The sequence below is a fragment of the Acipenser ruthenus genome, chromosome 2 (genome assembly GCF_902713425.1).
Source record: "Acipenser ruthenus chromosome 2, fAciRut3.2 maternal haplotype, whole genome shotgun sequence".
Lineage (NCBI taxonomy): Eukaryota > Metazoa > Chordata > Actinopteri > Acipenseriformes > Acipenseridae > Acipenser > Acipenser ruthenus.
The window spans coordinates 46466290-46487233 of record NC_081190.1 but is presented as its reverse complement, the minus strand read 5'-3'; the positions used below and the strand labels follow the sequence as shown (position 1 = coordinate 46487233).

Below are 20944 nucleotides of genomic sequence, written 5' to 3'. Positions count from 1 at the left end.
GTTCACGTCATTGTATGCTCTCATTTCCTCAACATGTGGTTGGAAAATTTCTGGGAAACTGAAGAACCTACTGCCTGCTTTGACAAATTTAGATTAGAGTTAGAGTTCTAAGAAAAGTGCCATAGATTATTTATAAAGTACAAAAATATGCTATCTTTAATTCAAACATACCAATCAAATGGGCTAACTTTAGAAATACTTTTATCTTTGCAGTGTGTCTACAAATTGGTGCAGGCGCCCACCAATAGCTAATATGAGAATCACAGCCATCCACCAGAAGATAGGATATGTTAAACTGCAAAAAGGCAATTTAACATTCCACAGAAGCATGCAAAATACACACACACACACATTTTTTATGTTTAAATGAGATTTCAGAATTACTAGCTATTGGCGAGTGCCTTCTGGCGCCTCCTCACGACACACTTGTTCAGACAGCATCTGTAAACCTCACAACTCTCGACTATACTGAACTATATGGCACTCAATTGTACCAGTACTTGTACTGAACTGCTCCATATTTTGTCGTATTCTACTACTGCTGTTAATTATAACTATATTCTGTATCTTGTAATTGATTTTACTCTTAAAGGTATCCGGTATTCACGTTTTTTGTAATTGCTCTTATTTGAAATCGTTCTTATCCATTTAACTTACTTACTACGTGCTCTCAGGGGTGGGAGCAGAGCAAAGTAGCCAAGACTGCAAATGTATGGTGCCGAGTGAAGCAAGGCAAACATTTTTAGCAGTTTATATTTTAACAGTAGTTGCACGTAGCCTATACACTACAAATACAAAGTAAATATACATATACAACCTACAGAAACAAACACACTGTGCACAATAATTGTAAAAAGCGTTTCATTTTACAAAACAAAGTGCAAACAGAAACTAAAAAAATAAACCCAAACAAAAAAGCTGTATTGCTTGTTTCTTAGCTTATTGTAAAAAACAAAAACACCACAACACAGGCTATGCTCCTGCTCCCTTCAAACCAAAACTAAAAGCTTATTACTGTGCTGAGCATACGTAGTTTCCAGCTAAATACGTCTGCTCGTTTTCACTGCATTTTCTCAGGTACAGCTAACCAAAGACATTCTATTTATTTATATTCTTTTAAATAGAATATCTTTGAGCTAACCTTGGAAGTATTTGCGCTACATCAAAGGTCAAATGACATTCAAACATTGAAACTCAAGTCACTATGAAACAATCTTTAAAAATGTATCAAAGTTCTGTAAATGTGTTGGCTGAAAAGAAACATAACAAGCAGACAAAAATAGATTTTTTTAAAACAACCTTGAGAGACAAATTCAGCAGCATTTTCAAGTTTTGTAAACCTCTTAAAATTATGTTGACATACTACTGAAAAGGAACGTGCAATTTTGCTGCCTTTAAATCAATAAATCGTATTGTACCGCCGTCCCGTTTCTTTACGGCGCCAGCAATAAAGTCGCTGACAAGGTGAATGTTGTTTAGTCTTTTTATTTATTCACTACCAAACAGAGTTGTGTCACACACATTGTTTTAAAACCTAACATCCACCACTCACACGCGCACCACTGACCCGCGCACACACGCAGTCCTCCGCACCGTGCAATCTAACTAACCCCATTCACTCAAGGCTGCGCATACACACTCGCATGCATACCAGTTTAACAATACACACAACACGTACAACATAACACCCACAGCAGCGGATCTCTGAGCCCCCAGTTTTCCGGGTCGCTACACAGTCCCCTCCTTAGTCCCTCATCCCCGAGGGAATCACAAAGTCCCGAAAGCGACCCGGCATCCTTCTGTTTCTTGTTGGGCGCGACTGGGGTCTCCGTTGTGGCCCCCTCTTGTTTTGGGGCAACAGGGTCACTGGTTGTGGGGGGTCGGGCTCCAGGTCAGCCACGTCTATGTCTGGGTTGCGGACTATGGGGTTCTCTTGCAGCAGGTTGAGATCCGGGGGTGATGATGGTGGTGGGCCCAGTGTTCCGGGTACGGTGGCAGGTGGTCCACCCCTTGTTCCTGTCCCCAAGTACGGTGCCATGCAGTCCCGGTGTATGATGACCTTTCGGCCCCTCGGTGGCAAATGTACCCTGTAGACTACTTCCTCAACCCAGCATCTCACATGGCCCCACCCATTTACTGTCCAGCTTCAGGCACCTCCCACACGGTCTCTTGGGGATGAACACCCAGACTGCCTCCCCGGCGTGAAGTAGCGCCCTTGAGTCCCCTGGTCATAGTACCTTTGTCGTACACCAGCAGCCTGGAGGTGGTGCTGGGCGAACTCATGAGCCGTCTCCATCCGGTCTTGCAGTCGGCGGGCATACTCTGGGCCTAGGGGTGCATACATCAACTCAGAAGGTGTCCGGATCTCTCGTCCCAGCATGAGTAGGACCGGGGTGCAGGCGCTGGACCACGGATCGGCAGGCCATGAGCACCAAGGGCAGGTGTTGGTCCTAGTCACGTTGGTGGTCACAGGTAGTCACTGTGAGTTGGGTCGCCAGGGTTCGGTTGAACCTCTCCACGAGGCCATTGCTCTGAGGGTGTAGGGGTGTTGTTCTGGTCTACCGGATGCCCAGCCGGCGGCATGTCTTTGCAAACACTCTGGCCTCAAAGTTCCGACTCTGGTCTGAGTGTAGTTCCTGAGGTACCCCGAACTGGCTGAAGAAACCCTCCAGCAGTGCTCCTGCAACGGTCTCCGCAGGACTCCGTCCCGGATGGCCAGGCCGACCCATTGCAACCATAGGCTCTTAGTGGTGGCGGAGAGGGGAGCGACATCTGGCCAGACATGTTGCCGCTGCCACTCTTGCCAGCAGAGAATCAGCTCCAAGCTCTCGTCAGCCTCCTGCCCTCTTCTCCCATCCCTGTCATCGACCGGGGTCAGCTCGTTGCAGCACGCCAGCTCTTGGTTCCCCTCATCCCCCGTCCAGTCCCGCCTCCCAGTGCCAAGTGCCTGTTCTCTCTGCTTTTGCCTTGCACAATGGCTGCAGTCATTGGCCTCGCAGGGCCTTCTGGACAAGGCATCAGCATTCGAATCTTTCTCCCCTGCGCGGTACTGGATGACATAGTCAAACGCCTGCAGTTGTTCAATCCACCTTGCTACTTGTCCCTCCGGCTCCTTAAAGAACATCAGCAACTGCAGCGCTGCGTGGTCTGTCCTGATCGTGAAGTGGAGGCCGGAGAGGTAGTGACGGAAGTGGCAGGTGGCTTCAATGACTGCCGAGAACTCCTTACAGGTGACAGTACTGGCGCTCGGCTTTGTTCAGTGCCCGGCTATAGTAGGGAATGACCGGCTCACCATGCGGGCTGACCTGGGATAGCACTGCTCCTGGCATCTGTGTCCAGGAGGAAGGGAGCCGTAGGATCTGGGGGTATCAGAACGGGGGATTGGGTCAGGGCTGATTTAAGGTCATCAAAAGCGCATTGCCGGTACTCGGTCCAGACGAACGGTTCCTCTTTCTTTAGCAGGCTGTGGAGCGGGGCCGCCGTCGTGGCGAACCCGGGAATGAATTGTCTGTAATAGAATGCCAGGCCCAGGAATCCTCGTAGCTGTCGGGGATGGGTGGGCACTGGCCAATACCTCACAGCGTCAATCTTGCCTGGCTCTGTCTTGATACTGTCAGCGCCCACGCGATCACCCAGGAAGCTTACCTCTTGCTGCAGAAACTGGCACTTGTTTGGATGGAGCTTCATGACGCTGTGGAGTACCTGGTTCAAAGATGTTAGAGCAGCGTCGACTGTACCACCGTGGATAAAAAGGTTGTCTAGGTAGACCAGGCACTCTGTCAGGGGCAATCCAGTCAGCACTTTCTCCATAAGATGCTCGAACGTCGCAGGTGCATTGCAGAGTCCGAAGGGCATCACCCTGAGTCCAAGAATAGTGGTCTTGGGGCGGGCTTCTGGGGCGAGGGCAACTTGCCAATACCCACTTCGCAGATCCAGCGATGAAAACCACTGGGATTCTGCAACCAGGTCCAAGGACTGATCGATACGGTGTAACTTCGTTGAGGCGCCAGAAAGTCGACACAGAACCGCCATTTCCCATATTTTTTACGGACCATGACGACCGGTGCCACCCAGGGGCTGTCTGATGCTATATAATGCCTGCGTCCAGCATCTCCCTCAACGTCTCCTCGGTCACCATCCTTAGCTGTACGGTTGTTGCCTGCAGGCGGACCCTCTCCGGCACGACATCCATGTGGATCAGTGTCAGGGTGGACCCGGTGTCAATAAGTGCGGTGCAGGGGGCCCCCTCTTGACTGGCACGTGACAGAAGTCCCCGGTCCACGTACGTTCCACAACGACTGCTGGCCGGACAGGCCAGTGACTGGCTGCTGGTCTGGAGAGCGGAGCCCTGCCCTTCTGGACACAGGGCTGGGTCTTCACTGGGGGTGCTGGGTGGTATTTCTGAGGGACGGAGCAAGGGGTCCATGCTGTCCCATCTATGCTGGCCCCAGCTCGTTTCCCGGCGGCTGCAGCGAGTATTGTTGAGATCGGGTGCTGTGCTGAGGTAACGGTATGGGTTTAGTTGGGGTGCGGCGACAGGTGGCAAGCATTGGCCTGGGTTAGCTGGTTGTGGCAGCACGGTGGCGTGTTGCACAAGACGGTTTGTATTTTGCAGCAGTGGCATATGCTGGCGGGGGCCTGAGCTGAACTGTCGTGGCCGGGTAGCATATTGTAAGCTGGGGCCGGAGCGACCAACACAGGCGTGGGCGAGACGGAGGTGCACGGGGTGCCTGTGTGCTACGATTGTAAGTCGCCCTGGATAAGGGCGTCTGCTAAGAAATAAATAAATAAATAATAATAATAGTAGATATGATCATGGCAATCAATCAGATTGGGCATCCATGGCGGGTTGCCGGGGTCGCTATAGCTCTCTGGACCTTCAAGTTGGGTCTGCCTGGCAGTAGGGGGAGCTGTGCCAGCTTGAGGCTTGCTTCTGGGGGCAGCAGGGCCAGCCGGGTCTTCTTTAAGCGCAGCTTCAACTCGTTCTGCCTGGGACACAGCCTGCTCCAGTGAGGCAGGGGCAGCCATCCTGACCTGCTGGCGCAGGGCCGAAGTGGTTAACTCGCGTATGAAGGCTTCAGTGGCAAGGTGCTGAGGCATGGCGGGTGGTTGATCCGGGTACCCTCTGCGGGCCAGGTACAGCATGTCTGCGGCAAGGATACCTAGTCTCTCTTCTGGTCTTCACGTCCTAACAGCCAGATGTTATCTAAACCCTACAGCAGGTTCACTTCTACCGAAGGTCCAGGGCTGTGAGCAAGGCTTCATGGTCCTTTATCTCTGTTGTGCTGAGATCCAACAGCGCCTGCGTGTCCTCCCCCTTCTAATGCAGCTGCCAGCTGCCCTGCCTTCTCGCTGGGACTCCATTGATTAATCAGAGCAGTCATTTTAAATTGTATTAAATAGGCTTCACAGTTAGTAGTTCCATTGTAACGACCTGCTTTGACTGTGCTGCAGTAAGGCCTTACTTTGGCGGCATTAGCTCCCCTCATTCCGACATTTCCACTCAGGTCAGTGACTCAATCCGGTTTGGCACACTAATTGGGGTTGGCATCGCAATCTGGGTAGACACTGCAATTGGGACTGTCACATCTATCTGGGTCGGCTCAGCATAAGCACTTCCATCCTTGTCCCTGCTGTGCACGAAACAGCGCTCATTATGGATCTAAACTGCCTCACCCAACCTCCATAACCAATGTAGACACAAGCAATGCATAATTGTGGCTTATCCCTGTTATGTCAGATTGCAGGTTTTCAAGTACCTGGTCAGTTATGCAGTCAAATAGATGTGATGCCTTCTCCCATTCATTTAATCCACAGTTGTTTGCCATAGCTTCAAACTGTAAAATAAATGCTTTCCAGCTTACCTTCCTGTCATATTTCAAGGTTGGAGTGTAGCCCTGCCCTCTATGGGTTAGCTGGTTGCCTTGCCCTCCATTTACATTTTGGTTCATTTCTGGCCCGCCCTCTGGCTCTGCAAACTCCTCCTTCTTGTTGTCTAAAGCCTCCAGTGATGCTGCGCCGCCATCTTGGCTCCATGTAACTGAACGGGACTCCCATACCTCCTGGTGTGCAGTTTCCTGCTTCAGCTCCATCTCCATATCCCGCTTCTGAACACCAATGTACCTTTTCTTTACGGCATCAGCAATAAAGTTGCTGACAAGGCGAGTGTCGTTTAGTCTTCCTTTTATTTATTGACTACCAAACAGAATTGTAACTGTCACATGCATTTTTTAAAAACCCAATGTCCACCACTCACAAGCGCACCACCGACGCGCACAGACACGCAGTCCTCTGCAGCCGTGCAATCTAACTAACCCGATTCACTCCTGGCTGCGCATACACACTTGCATGCATACCAGCTTAACAATACACACAGGTACAACACATAACACCCACAGCAGCAGGTCTTCTGAGCCCCCAGTTGTCTGGGTCGCTACAGTATACATGGGAGGCAAACCTTAAAATGACAAAGAACTTGTATTTTTCTTTACATTTCTAATACTACGTAGAAATAATTTTAAAACCACAGATACCTTCAAATTATTAGTAAATTGTAACATCATATATGCCACTGACTCACTAAGTCAATGTACAGTCTAGTAGAAGTATAACTCGAACACCAATCATGAAATTGGTATTTGTTTGACCCCGTTGCCATAGTAACCAAATGCACGTCTCTGATAAAAGTATGACTTTACAGTGTAAAATACTGTGAGGAAAATAAAAAGCATATTTTTCACGGTACATTGCAAGAAGCTGAAAACTTTTCGTTTTTGCTTATGAAATCAGCTCGGCTCGCCAACGCCTGCCTTTGCTACAGTACACATTTCAAACACACACTCAGTTTTCAGTTCCCAAAATATTTTTAAAGAAGGAAAATTGTCTATAGTCGGAACACTCCCACTCCTGTGCTCTCAACGGAATTTACTCTTATAAGCAAATATCTTTACTATAAGTTTAATGAAATGTTTTGCATAGTGGGCAAAAAGACAAGAATGAGAGTTTTAAACTGTTAGCTGAACATTTCAAACCAAATAAGATTAAACACATTCACATGAATGAGAACGGAATCTTAATAAGGGAACACTAAGATAGCAAGTTGGCTTACAACTTACCAACCAGAAAATAGACAACGTTAAAGTAATAATACTATTGACATACTTTATTTTTTATATACATATTTTCATGTGAAAAACACTTTGATCAATATAAAAAAATTGACATCTACATAATTTATTGAAACATTTGTGGAGAAATTATGTGGTAAAAGGATGCGGCCCCTTTAACAGTGTGTATGTACAGTAGTGTGCAAATGTATTGGAACCCCTCAAGATTTGTCATATATATATATATATATATATATATATATATATATATATATATATCCTTTATATACCTATCTGCATGAAAACCTCTGGGTGTGAGTATCAATTTACGGTCAGCAATCAGTGCTATAGAAACAATAGGCTCTTGTGTGTAAATGTTAGACCACTTTGTGCTTTAATTAGGCATCTTAAACAACTGAAAAGTCTCATGCATTTTACCATTTGTGGCTACGTGTTCCTTTTCTCTTAATACTTTTAATTAATTGCATGTGTGGCCTTTTAAAGTCATCAATTACAATTAGACAATCACTAAATTGACTATTTTGACAATTTCCCAAGATTTTCAGTTACAATGGTTTGATTTAATATGCACAAGATATCAAAACTACAGAAGCAATGGGTTGTTCAAATAAATTTGCACACTACTGTATTTCAGCTCCAGCCTTTTGAATGAATGCATGCAGCCTGGCAGTGAGTATGCACAGAAGGAGGGAGCGCTTCAGTCCTTAGGGGAGTAATGTAAGACATGAGCTCTGGTAGTAGGAACCTTTTCCGATGTTGGAAGAAATTAAGTACTGATATGTATTATTCCAACAGGAACCTGATTTACCATGTGCGCTCAAATAAAAGTGACAAAGAGGCTGCAGTTGTGGTATTCATCCACTAACCTATCTAGCTCCTTAGCTGGCCTGCTATCTTCAAGACCCCACTCTGAAGTGTGATGGACCCTCTCCTGCTACCCAGACCAATGGGAGATTTCATTACAGGCTCTAGGTCTAAAAGCTGGTGAAAGCCAACCAAGTTTACAAGTAAGTATTTGGAAATAGTTTACAGGCTGTGCAGATATCTGGTACCTTGTTTCCTTAAGCTCTTGCGATGCAAGCAATGTGACAAACAAAAATAAAAATACTAAACGGTATAGGGCCCCATTCACTAAAGGCTCTTATGATTTAAGGTGCGCTATTGAATTTTAAAGCATAAGGCACATATTAACACACATGCCTTAAAAATATGGTGTTGAGTTGATTGGCATCTGCTGAATATGTCTAATGCACTGTAATGTATTCAAATGATGTGGAAAGATAGCACTAATGAGAGGAATGGTGTGCACATGGTATTTACTAAAGCATGTTAACCATCAGGTGCACCTTAAATCCCGTTGTTAGTAGCATGGATGGAAAGCAGGTGTTATGAGTGGAGACCAATCTTATAAATATCTGCCTTCAGCACAACTTTATTTTACTCATCATGGAGGCACATCTTGTTAACAGAGAAAGGCAGCATTTTCAAAAGAGAGGAAGAAGAAAGGGGTCTGATCGATAGTGCCCATCAAAATATATATATATATATATATATATATATATATATATATATATATATATATATATATATATATATATATATACACACATATACACACACACAGTACTGTGCAAAAGTTTTAGGCAGGTGTGAAAAAATGCTGTAAAGTAAGAATGCTTTCAAAAATAAACATGTTAATAGATTATATTTATCAATTAACTAAATGCAAAGTGAGTGAACAGAAGAAAAATCTAAATCAAATCCATATTTGGTGTGACCACCCTTTGCCTTCAAAACAGCATCAATTCTTCTAGGTACACTTGCACAAAGTCAGGGATTTTGTAGGCATATAGTCAGGTGTATGATTAAACAATTATACCAAACAGGTGCTAATGATCATCAATTCAATACGTAGGTTGAAACACAATCATTAACTGAAACAGAAACAGCTGTGTAGGAGGAGTAAAACTGGGTGAGGAACAGCCAAACTCAGCTAACAAGGTGAGGTTGCTGAAGACAGTTTACTGTCAAAAGTCATACACCATGGCAAGACTGAGCACAGCAACAAGACACAAGGTAGTTATACTGCATCAGCAAGGTCTCTCCCAGGCAGAAATTTCAAGGCAGACAGGGGTTTCCAGATGTGCTGTCCAAGATCTTTTGAAGAAGCACAAACAAACGGACAACGTTGAGGACCGTAGACGCAGTGGTCGGCCAAGGAAACTTACTGCAGCAGATGAAAGACACATCATGCTTAGTTCCCTTCGCAATCGGAAGATGTCTAGCAGTGCCATCAGCTCAGAATTGGCAGAAAACAGTGGGACCCTGGTACACCCATCTACTGTCCGGAGAAGTCTGGTCAGAAGTGGCCTTCATGGAAGACTTGCGGCCAAAAAGCCATACCTCCGACGTGGAAACAAGGCCAAGCGACTCAACTATGCACGAAAACACAGGAACTGGGGTGCAGAAAAATGGCAGCAGGTGCTCTGGACTGATGAGTCAAAATTTGAAATATTTGGCTGTAGCAGAAGGCAGTTTGTTCGCCGAAGGACTGGAGAGCGGTACACGAATGAGTGTCTGCAGGCAACAGTGAAGCATGGTGGAGGTTCCGTGCAAGTTTGGGGCTGCATTTCTGCAAATGGAGTTGGGGATTTGGTCAGAATTAATGGTCTCCTCAATGCTGAGAAGTACAGGCAGATACTTATCCATCATGCAATACCATCAGGGAGGCATCTGATTGGCTCCAAATTTATTCTGTAGCATGACAACGACCCCAAACATACAGCGAAAGTCATTAAGAACTATCTTCTGCTTAAAGAAGAACAAGGAGTCCTGGAAGTGATGGTATGGCCCCCACAGAGCCCTGATCTCAACATCATCGAGTCTGTCTGGGATTACATGAAGAGAGAGAAGCAACTGAGGCTGCCTAAATCCACAGAAGAACTATGGTTAGTTCTCCAAGATGTTTGGGCCAACCTACCTGCCGAGTTCCTTCTAAAACTGTGTGCAAGTGTACCAAGAAGAATTGATGCTGTTTTGAAGGCAAAGGGTGGTCACACCAAATATTGATTTGATGTAGATTTTTCTTCTGTTCACTCACTTTGCATTTTGTTAATTGATAAATATAAACTATTAACATGTCTATATTTGAAAGCATTCTTACTTTACAGCATTTTTTCACACCTGCCTAAAACTTTTGCACAGTACTGTATGTGTGTGTGTATATATATATATATATATATATATATATATATATATATATATATATATATATATATATATATCATTATAGCAGTTTTCCTATTTTTTAAAAATACATTTTAATGGTTCAGGAAACAATACTAGATATCACTTTCCCATTTCTTGGTGCTGAATGAACAGCTCCGCATATCAGCAAAATCTAATAGACCGAGCCGGCAGATACGAAACAGTAAACAACTGGAGTAATGCAAGAGAATTGAGCTTTACTGTCTCTGTGCCCCTAAATATGTAATTTAAGTAATTGTTGTAATAATAATAATAATACTAATAATAATAATAACTTGAACTGCTAGGCAGTTTTACGGCTTCCAAGCTCAGCACCAGATGGAAATTTTGGCAAGCTGTAGCATTGCAGCACAAGGGTCAGCAACAGATCAGTTTTATAGATCAGTTTTAATTCAAAATACAGCATTAGTTCATTATCTCACAATGCTTTATAACTTTAAACACCATAGTAACCATGACCCTATCTACACACTGTAAGGAGATATAAATGTGACATTCTGAAATCTAGCATGAAATACTGTACTTCTATTATGGCTTCCGGTAGACTTTCGCAATATAATTTTGTAGTTTCTTTGATTACATGATGGTAAATATAATATCAAAATTATGTTGAGTTTTTTTTTGTTTTGTTTTCTTTTTTTTAAATGATGTCTCAATCCTAAAATTCTAGGAAATGCAAAACTTTTGGCCATAGCTGTACAGTATTTGTTTGATATATGGTATGTGTCATTAAGTTTTAATTAAGTGCCCCATCCGGGTAGAAATGTGCTGAGTTGATTGGAGAGTTCAAATATGTATTAAAAAAAAAATATATACATACAATAAAATAAAAAATAAAATAAATGGGTCTGATCTGGTACTACTAAGGTAAAAGAAAGTTCTCAGTTTGCTTGCCTTCCTTTCCAGGACAACTGCTGCACTTGCACTTTCTGGGCCTTTTCACCTCAGCAGTGTCTTTGGGTCAAAACCTCTTAGTGGATGCAAATCGTGTCGGTCATTAAGGGCAGCAGTTAGTTAGTTACAAGTAGGAAACGCTGCCAGAAGAGGTGGGAACAATTTCACTCTTCAGGTGAAATTACCAGGAAAGTGCAGGACTACAAGAAAGCAAGGCCTGCATACAGACGTTTCTTTAACCTAGTGTAGTTCCACATGTCATGTTTGGATTTCTTTCAAAACTACACATTTGAGACCAGCATAGCGAATGGATATAAATGTGTTAATAACTTGATTATTCTTTGAATCAATTTGAGCCCTTTTTTGGTTATACATAACTTTGAAGGCAGTGGGCTGAAATGCAGATGAGTCAATTTGTGTAACATTCTTAATGCCCTAGAGAAATTCCAGCAAACTGTAATTGCCTCATTTCTAACAACCTATGTTAATTCATTTTTTAAAGACAAAAAGCCTGGGCATTAACCATGCTCCAAAACAAAACACCATGCAGAATCTGCTGAGCAAAGCAAATGAAATTCCATCATGCCATCTTTCACGTATTATTAACAGAATAAGTAGAGCAGTACCTGCTGTTAAATTTGCCGGGCTCCTCTTCCCTGGCATGGTGAAAATCAAGACTCAGCTCTGCATCAATTCCCAGTCCACAGTAATTGTTCATATGCACCACCTGAAAGAATAGGCAGATTAAAATACAAACCCATAATATGATTACAAAATATTGAGGTTATTTACCTATGTTTTTTATACTGCACTCTCGCCATATCCGGTGCAAACATAATAATGGCAACCAAGTGAGGCGCCAACTTATATCTGTACTTACAAGGTTCTGCTTTACTTATTACACATTTTTATATCAAGGTGACTTTCCCCTTGATTTAAAGAACACCAATTCTGAAATAACATTACACCATCATTAAAAGGCCTTAATAAAACCGCAGCAAATAACACTGCAGTGGAGATGTTTCTAACCAAGCTAGCACTCATGCAGCTTGTGAGAAGTTTGAGTGTCTCAGCACAGTTTTAATTTCTTCTCCATTGTGTAAAATCAGCATTAAAAACAGCTGAACAAATATAATTGAGAAGATTGTCTTGTTTCATAGAGGAGACAAAGCTTCACTGGATACCAGTAAGGTATCCAGTGACAAAGCTTCACTGGATACCAGTAAGGCTTGGAAGTATTGTATTGCAAAGCACCTTGAGATGCCTCAACATAAGACACCATGGGCAGGATTTTCAAAAGTTCGTAAATGATAACTCCAGTGTTAATCAACAAATCGGTATGTAGCATGGATTTTGGCCTTCTCAAGAGGTCGTTATGCCTATCTCGTTATTTAAATAATCATTCTAATGTGATTTCCGAAATTATTTTGATATACAAAATAATATTAATATCTTAACAAGCAGTGCTTCTTGCGACTATTTATTTTGTTTGCGTGGGAATTTAAAATTGTCATCATTTATCAGGAGTTGCTCCCCAGTGGCACATCCGGTAAAGGCACTCCGCTTGGAGTGCTGGATGCGCCCTACAGCCTGGAGGTCGTCGGTTCGAGTCCAGGTTATTCCATTGCCAACCATGGACAGGAGTTTCCAGGGGGCGGCTCACAACTGGCAGAGCACCGCCCTGGGTGGGAGGGCTTAGGTCAGCCAAGGTATCCTCGGCTTCACCGCTCCTGAGTCAGCACAGGGGTGGTAGCGGTGAGCTGAGCCTAAATACAATTGGATATTTCAAATTGGGACAAAAACAGGGTAAAATCAATTGGTGACTACTAAGTTTATAAAATAAAAAAATAATAAATTATCAGGAGTTAATTTGCACTTGGAAAAGGGAGGTTTTAATTAACGAAAGACTATAACTCACCTTGAAACAGAAATTTAACAGACCGTGGCTTCAACAGACAGAGACTACCTAGATAATTCAGTATTTGTAGTAATTAAAATATTTTAGATTTTTATATACTTGTGGTTATGAATGAGATTTGTTCACTTGTTTTAACAATTTGTAACCTTAAGTCTGGAACACACTGCCCGATGACATCGCAGGAAGGGAAGTACAGTGGCAATGGGGTGAATCAATAGGCAAAAAGATAAGGCTATGGCAGTAATAAATATCTACAATTATGGATACCACATTTGACTCTCTCTATTTAATACACGTTTGTTTATGGTGTTTATAAGGACTTTGCATTGACTCTCACTACATGCGACTACTGCTCCTGCGATCACCTTTATTTAGCGACCACCTGGTCTAAGTGCTTTTATTGAACTGTATAAAGCGACCACCTGTCTAACGCGACCAGCGACCACAATTCTCTTACCCAGCAACGGACTCAAACCTGTATTAAGCACCCTTACACAGGGCTACTGTTATAAGAAAACGATGGTTTTAAATGGTACGTCCTAAATTCAAAGAAATTCGGTAACCATTTCAGCAGTCTTTTATCCGTAATCAATAAAACAACAGCGCTCTCTTGTAAAGGAAGAGAAAAAACGTGGAGAAACAAAAGGTCCTCCCTAGATGATAGAATTCAAGTTATTAAACTTGTAAAGGCAGCAAGTGCCAGAAAAACTGCTGACAAATTCAGCACTAGAAAGACGCAGATGCAGCATTTTAAAATGGAAAGAACTAGGGTTTGATACTTTGTTTTTATTTTTGTTCACGTGACCGTGTTTTGAGCTGATTCAACATCTTAATTAAACTGTTAATTACTAAACAAAGTCACTATTTTTTACCTTGATGTCCTGATTGACTTGTGATTCTGTTTCACCTTCTTCATTATTCGAACACAAGAGCAAACAATGACATTAAATCACTACTTTAACTTGCATTTCGTTCTCGCCTTGCCTAGGTAGCTTCCAATGTGTCTGTTTCGTGTTGTGTTGTTCTTTCCCGCTAATTTAATAGAATGTTCTCATAATTAGGATGTAGCGGCTTAAGACTTAAAAGGCAAACCGTTGAAAGGAAAATAAACACAGAAAAATTCAAGCCATATTTATAAGAGTATGAAAACAATGTGCACGGTAATCGTAAAATATCTTATGCTTATGCTGGCGTTGGTTTCAGGATGCAATGAATCAACACCTACCTGAAAGGCAGACACAGGCATTGAAATTTGCAAAGGATTTAAAACATTTTGTGTGACCTGAGACAGAAAAGAATTCATTACTTTCACAAAATAATTTGTTTTGTAAATACATTCTCTAAATGAATGTTATTAAATTACATACTTCCTTTTGTTCATATTACATCTGCTGGCTTTTACAGTGTATGTGAGGCATACTTAATTACAGGAGAGCATGTCAGAGACAAATAGAACATTCTTAAGTTATGGGCCCTCTTAAGAGACCACCTGTGTTAAGAGACCACTATTAGACTGTCCCTTGAGTGGTCTCTTAATACAGGGCTGACTGTTTATTTTTATTTACTATTCCTAACTCCAGTCAAACAAAACTCCACACAGGGTGAAAGTCAACAACAAACAAAACATTTGGGCACTTTTAGTTTGTTTTAAAAAACAATAATGACTGTTTAATATCTGTTTAAATACTACAAGGACTTGGCCTGTATCCTCATAAGGTAGGGTTTGTCAGACTTTCCTTCCTTGTGGAGACTTTTTGACCCAGCAAACACTACAAAACTTCCAACACACACACATACACATACATACACACACACACACACACACACACACACGAGATATTCCATTGGTTTGTATATAATGTCCATGCTGATATTTTTGGAAAACAAGATCCAATAGACTCACATTGTACTTTTTAACTATTAGACAAAATATTTACAGAATACTGCTGCTATAATCATGATTCATTCATTATTAATAGCGTTATCATTAAATTATACCAAACCACGTTTTTTATTTACAATGAAGGTAACCTATACAGTGTCGCCCAAATGCTTATAAAGTTAGTAAAAACATGTTTTCCCTTCATTGTAAACTAAAACATGATTTGGTATAGTTTCACTATAACGCTATTAATAATAAACAAATCATGCAGCATGGTCCTAATAGCAGTTAAGTATTCTGTAAACATTTCGTCTAATAGTTAAAAAGTGCAATATGGGTCTTTCAAAAGATATCGCCACGGACATGAATGGAATACCTAACGTGATCGAGATCACTGACATGGATTTTGTGTACACTCTCAGCTTATACACAAAATAGATATTCCCATTATTTTTTTATTTCATTTCCATTTGGCTGCTGCTCGCAGGTGAGAGAGCCTTCTCCCTGAACGCTAGTAGTTTCCATAACAGAAAATTCTGCTTCCATTCATTTTTCTTGATCTCGTTAACATGTATTTTGATTAACGAGTTCCCTTTATTTAGTCGTTGAGACAGGAAGTGATGTATGTGACCTGTGACAATTAAGCTTTAACGAGAAATGCATTCATTCACAACCTCATCAAATCAATTTCAAAGCATTAACGGATTGATTTAATTAACACACTTCATTTGAAAATGACATGCTACTAAAGCTCTCATTACTATACCACGATTTGAAATTGTGAAAATCCTGCCCCATACAGTATAAGATTGAAGACCAAATAGTACTTTCAAAATATCATTTTAACTGATTTCCCTTTTTATTTTATGGGTTTTTCAAGTTACTCTTTAGCTGGGTTTGAGCTCGTTGGAGACATCCTAGGCTAACAGTCCTATATATAAGAGAGTTGGTGGGGTTAGCAGAGTCAAAGTCACATTGTTACATGCTTTGCAGCAAAGAAGCCGCCATACTAATGGGGGATTTCAACTTGGTGGGGAGCACGACGGTCGAAATTGAAATGGTGGAAATGAAAAATGACTGATTCCTAACGCAATCTGTCAAGGCACCGACTAGAAGGGAGGCATGCATTGACTAAGTCTTTTCAAATAACAAAGACAGAATAACTAAAACAGAGGTCAGAGAGCCACTGGCAAACTCAGACCACAACATGGTCTCATTTTGTGATTTAAAAGTAATGACTAAAGCTAAGGTTTACAATTTTAGAAAAGCAAACTATGAAGGTATGAAACAGAGACTGACAGAATTAGATTGGAGTAAAATAGAGAAAACATCCACAGAAAAAGGATGGCTGTTTTTTAAAAATGTAGTACTAGAGGCTCAAAACAATTACATCCCAAAAGTAGACAAATCTAAGTCTAAAACAAAATGGCCCAAATGGTTTAATAGATCAATTAAAAAAAAAATTCAGCGAAAAAAGGCACTTTAAAGAGCGTTTAAAAGGGACCAAAAACAAAGTACACAGAAAGAGTACTTGGAACTGCAAATGCAAGTCGAAAAGGCCAAGAGAGAGATAGAAATCAATATTGCTAAGGGGGCTAAAACCAATTCCAAAATGTTTTTCCAATATTATAACAGCAAGAGAACATTCAAAGAGGAGGTTAAATGTCTAAGAGACACAAATGGCAAAATCATAGATGAAGAAAAAAAAATAGCAAATATATTAAATGATTAATTTTCACAGGTTTTTACAAAGGAGGATACGGACAACATGCCCCACATGTTGACCTGTTCCTATCCAGTTTTAAATAACTTTAGCATAACAGAGGCAGAAGTGTTAAAGGGACTAGGAGCTCTTAAAATAAACAAATCCCCTGGGCTGGATGAGATCTTCCCAATAGTACTCAAAGAAATGAAAGAAGTTATTTACAAACCGCTAACCAAGATCATGCAACAATCTCTTGACACAGGGGTTGTACCGACAGACTGGAGAATTGCAAACGTAATACCGATCCACAAAAAGGGAGACAAAACCGAACCAGGTAACTACAGACCAATAACTAACCTGCTTGATTTTTTTGAGGATGCAACATTGATAATGGATAATTGCAAAGCATACAACATGGTTTATTTAGATTTCTAGAAAGCTTTTGGCAAAGTCCAGCATTAAATATTAACCCTTTCCGGTCCATTGTCGGACTGGGTCCGACATTGCAATTATTCCTCACAGGTCCTTTGTCGGACTGGGTCCGACATCATTATAGCAATGCAAAAAACGGGTTTCTAGTCGTTTTTTCTCCGGAAAAAGCTGAGAAAACCATTCAATTGCCGAGTGGGAGCGACAAGAGCCGAGACAAGTCGAAAAAAAAAAAAAAAAGGCGTATCTCATGAATAGTTATACATGGTATCTGGTATCAGATAACGGGGCGGGTCGTAAGTAAACAAGTTGGCTGACTGAATCAGCGCACAGAAAACACGGACATTTGCAGAGGTTTTTTGAGATGTTATAGTAATAAAATAATGACTTGGATCGCATTATTGAGGAGTTTGGTGATAAAACGAGTGATCCGGAGATGATCGATCGGTATGTACGACTATTATTATTATTATTATTATTTATTTCTTACATAGGTGAACGCCATAGCAAATGAAAGGGTGGGGCGGGGCTGGAGATGCCTAGTGAGTGCTTTGTTGATATGCAGGGCCATTTAAACCCGTTTGACTGTGAAAAAAAATACTTTTAAACAGCGCGTCTAAAATTAACTGCGCGTGTGAAAATTAATTAGACCTGACGTGCCTGACGCGCGATTAATAAATGGACTGCAAAGGGTTAATGCTGAAACTGAACGCAGTAGGGATTCAAGGAAATGCATGCACATGGATTAGGGAGTGGTTAACATGTAGAAAACAGAAAGTACTGGTTAGAGGAGAAACCTCAAAATGGAGCGAGGTAACCAGTGGAGTACCACAGGGATCAGTATTAGGTCCTCTGCTATTCCTAATCTACATTAATGATTTAGATTCTGGTATAGTAAGCAAACTTGTTGAATTTGCAGACGACACAAAAATAGGAGGAGTAGCAAACACTGTTGCAGCAGCAAAAGTCATTCAAAATGATCTAGACAGCATTCAGAACTGGGCAGACACATGGCAAATGACATTTAATAGAGAAAACTGTAAGGTACTACATGCAGGAAATACAAATTTGCATTATAAATATCATATGGGAGATACTGAAATTGAAGAAGGAATCTATGAAAAAGACCTAGGAGTTTATGTAACTCAGAAATGTCTTCATCTAGACAATGTGGGGAAGCTATAAAAAAGGCCAACAAGATGCTCGGATATATTGTGAGAAGTGTTGAATTTAAATCAAGGGAAGTAATGTTAAAACTTTACAATGCATTAGTAAGACCTCATCTAGAATATTGTGTTCAGTTCTGGTCACCTAGTTACAAAAAGGATATTGCTGCTCTAGAAAGAGTGCAAAGAAGAGCGACCAGAATTATCCTGGGTTTAAAAGGCATGTCGTATCCAGACAGGCTAAAAGAATTGAATCAATTCTGTTTTGAACAAAGAAGACTACGCAGTGATCTGATTCAAGCATTCAAAATTCTAAAAAGTATTGACAATGTCGACCCAGGGGAATTTTTCGACCTGAAAAAAGAAACAAGGACCAGGGGTCACAAATGAAGATTAGATAAAGGGGCATTCAGAACAGAAAATAGGAGGCACTTTTTTACACAGGGAATTGCGAGGGTCTGGAACCAACTCCCCAGTAATGCTGTTGAAGCTGACACCCTGGGATCCTTCAAGAAGCTGCTTGATGAGATTCTGGGATAAATAAACTACTAACACCCAAACGAGCAAGATGGGCTGAATGGCCTCCTCTCGTTTGTAAACTTTCTTATGTTCTTATTTGCATGGAATGAGGTAGGTTCAGTCCCAGCACTTAGGATACTTCAGACAAACTCAAAGCAAGCTCAAAGCCAGGTAAAGTATGATTCATAGAACAATTATAATAACTCTATTTGGGAACAACATACATTTTAAGCTACTTAAGTGTTCTACAGTATCACTAGACACAGTATGCTTGGAACATTTGTATGAATTGGTCTTTTCCAAAAAAAGCCGACTTAAAGCCTAGCGCTTCTGTAAGGAAAGGAACAACCCATCTCCCATACAAAGATTTTGGTTTTATTAAATATCTTATTGCAACACAACACCCCCTTCACAATTCCCATGAGGTGCCATGTTTATTTTCCAAGCAGGATTTGGATGTGCATTTTTGGAGGTGACCACATAGGCATCATGTAGATACTGATTCCAAAAGGCACTGCAGCAAGTTAAGAGTGGGCTACCTTTGGTGGCTCTGGCTCCGTGACGCCATTCTCCTTATCCTCGTCAACAACCTCTTGGGCGTCCAGCAAGATAGTCCAGCGGTCCATCAGCACCTCTTCTGCTTCATCCAAGGACATGAGCAGAGAGTGGGGGTCCTCCCCACTATAGCCTGCACCCCAGCGCAGCACCCTGGCCAAGTCATTACCTGAACACATTGTGAGAAAAAATAACTACATCATTTACACCACAGATACATTCATGCATGGTGGAGATGTATATAAAGTATCATCTTTCTTAAATGTCTAAGTTCAAATTCATGGAAATCAAGGAAAATAAACATGCTGTGAAACCTTGATAACCTTATTAATAGCGTTATCATTAAATTATACCAAATCACTTTTTTTTTTTTTTTACAATGAAGGTAACCTATACTGTGTCGCTGAAATGCTTATGAAGTCAGCAGAAACATGTTTTCCCTTCGTTGTAAATAAAAATGTGATTTGGTAGAGTTTAACTAGAAAGCTATTAATAATATAAAATAACAGAAGAGATTTGCATTCAACACAACACGTTACCAAGAGCTGTAGTAACAGAGGTGTTGCAAAAAAAATAAATAAAACATTCTGGTTTTCATTTTACATGGTAAAGATCAGCCACTTACCTGTTCCTAGAGGCACTATCCCAATGGCTGGGTCTAAACAGGCTAGTTTGTGTCGCATCTCTTCCAGTGCACCCAGGACCCAGCCAACTGTCCCATCACCTCCACACACCAGGATCCGGAAATGCGGCATCTGCCGGAAAGTATGCAGCCTGGACACAGAGGAAAGGATTTTTAAATTCCATTTACCTAAATCATACCAGGTTTAAAACAAGAATTCTCAAAGTTGGGTGCTTTCCAAAAGCAGAGGAGGAAACCAATATAGCTCACATATAAATCTGACTGAATTGTCACCAAAGTCTCACAGGGGACAGTCTAAAACACTAAGAATGGCCTTACCCTGGCAGAGGCCCCACACTGGTCAGTTCAAAGACTTGGTGAGGATTTAGAAGTTTCCGGAAACTGTAAATGAGATCTCTCCCTTTCAGTCCTCCACTCTTGGGATTTACAAACACAAGAAGAGGACAGCATTCCCGTGGCAGCTTCTTATGCTGCAAAAACAAAACATTAAATAAGAATTCCAACACAATTAAACAGCCAATTTTCAGGAAAAAAAATAAAAATCTAGAATTGCCTAGTGGCTAGTATTGGTACTGTATTTTTGTTTCATCGCCTTGCACACCTGCCAAGCTTCTTTATCAAAAATACCATTAGTATCCAGGATTTATTATTTCAATATTTGCAGAAGATTGTATTAGTCTGTAACCCATGATGTGCAACTAGCCTTTCGGTTAACAAATAGTACTACTGTACAAGAGAATGCCATGCTTTTAGAATATTAGCATATTTTATTTTGATTTGTTTACAGGTTGCGGTTTTGTATAATGATGTAGCTTATGCACCTGGTCTGAATTAAAAAA

At 41.4% G+C, this 20944-nt stretch overlaps 1 protein-coding gene across 1 annotated transcript in view; it reads right to left on the bottom strand.

The window, feature by feature from the left end:
• Window positions 1-20944, bottom strand: part of LOC117409550 (diacylglycerol kinase theta-like) — a 146279-nt gene that overhangs the window by 25853 nt on the left and 99482 nt on the right. The window contains exons 16-19 of the mRNA XM_034015784.3: window positions 20424-20575; window positions 20088-20236; window positions 19447-19631; window positions 11915-12015 (exon numbers count right to left, since the gene is read on the bottom strand). Of these exons, the coding sequence (XP_033871675.3) occupies window positions 11915-12015; window positions 19447-19631; window positions 20088-20236; window positions 20424-20575 (587 nt within the window). The remainder of the gene's footprint in view (window positions 1-11914; window positions 12016-19446; window positions 19632-20087; window positions 20237-20423; window positions 20576-20944) is intronic.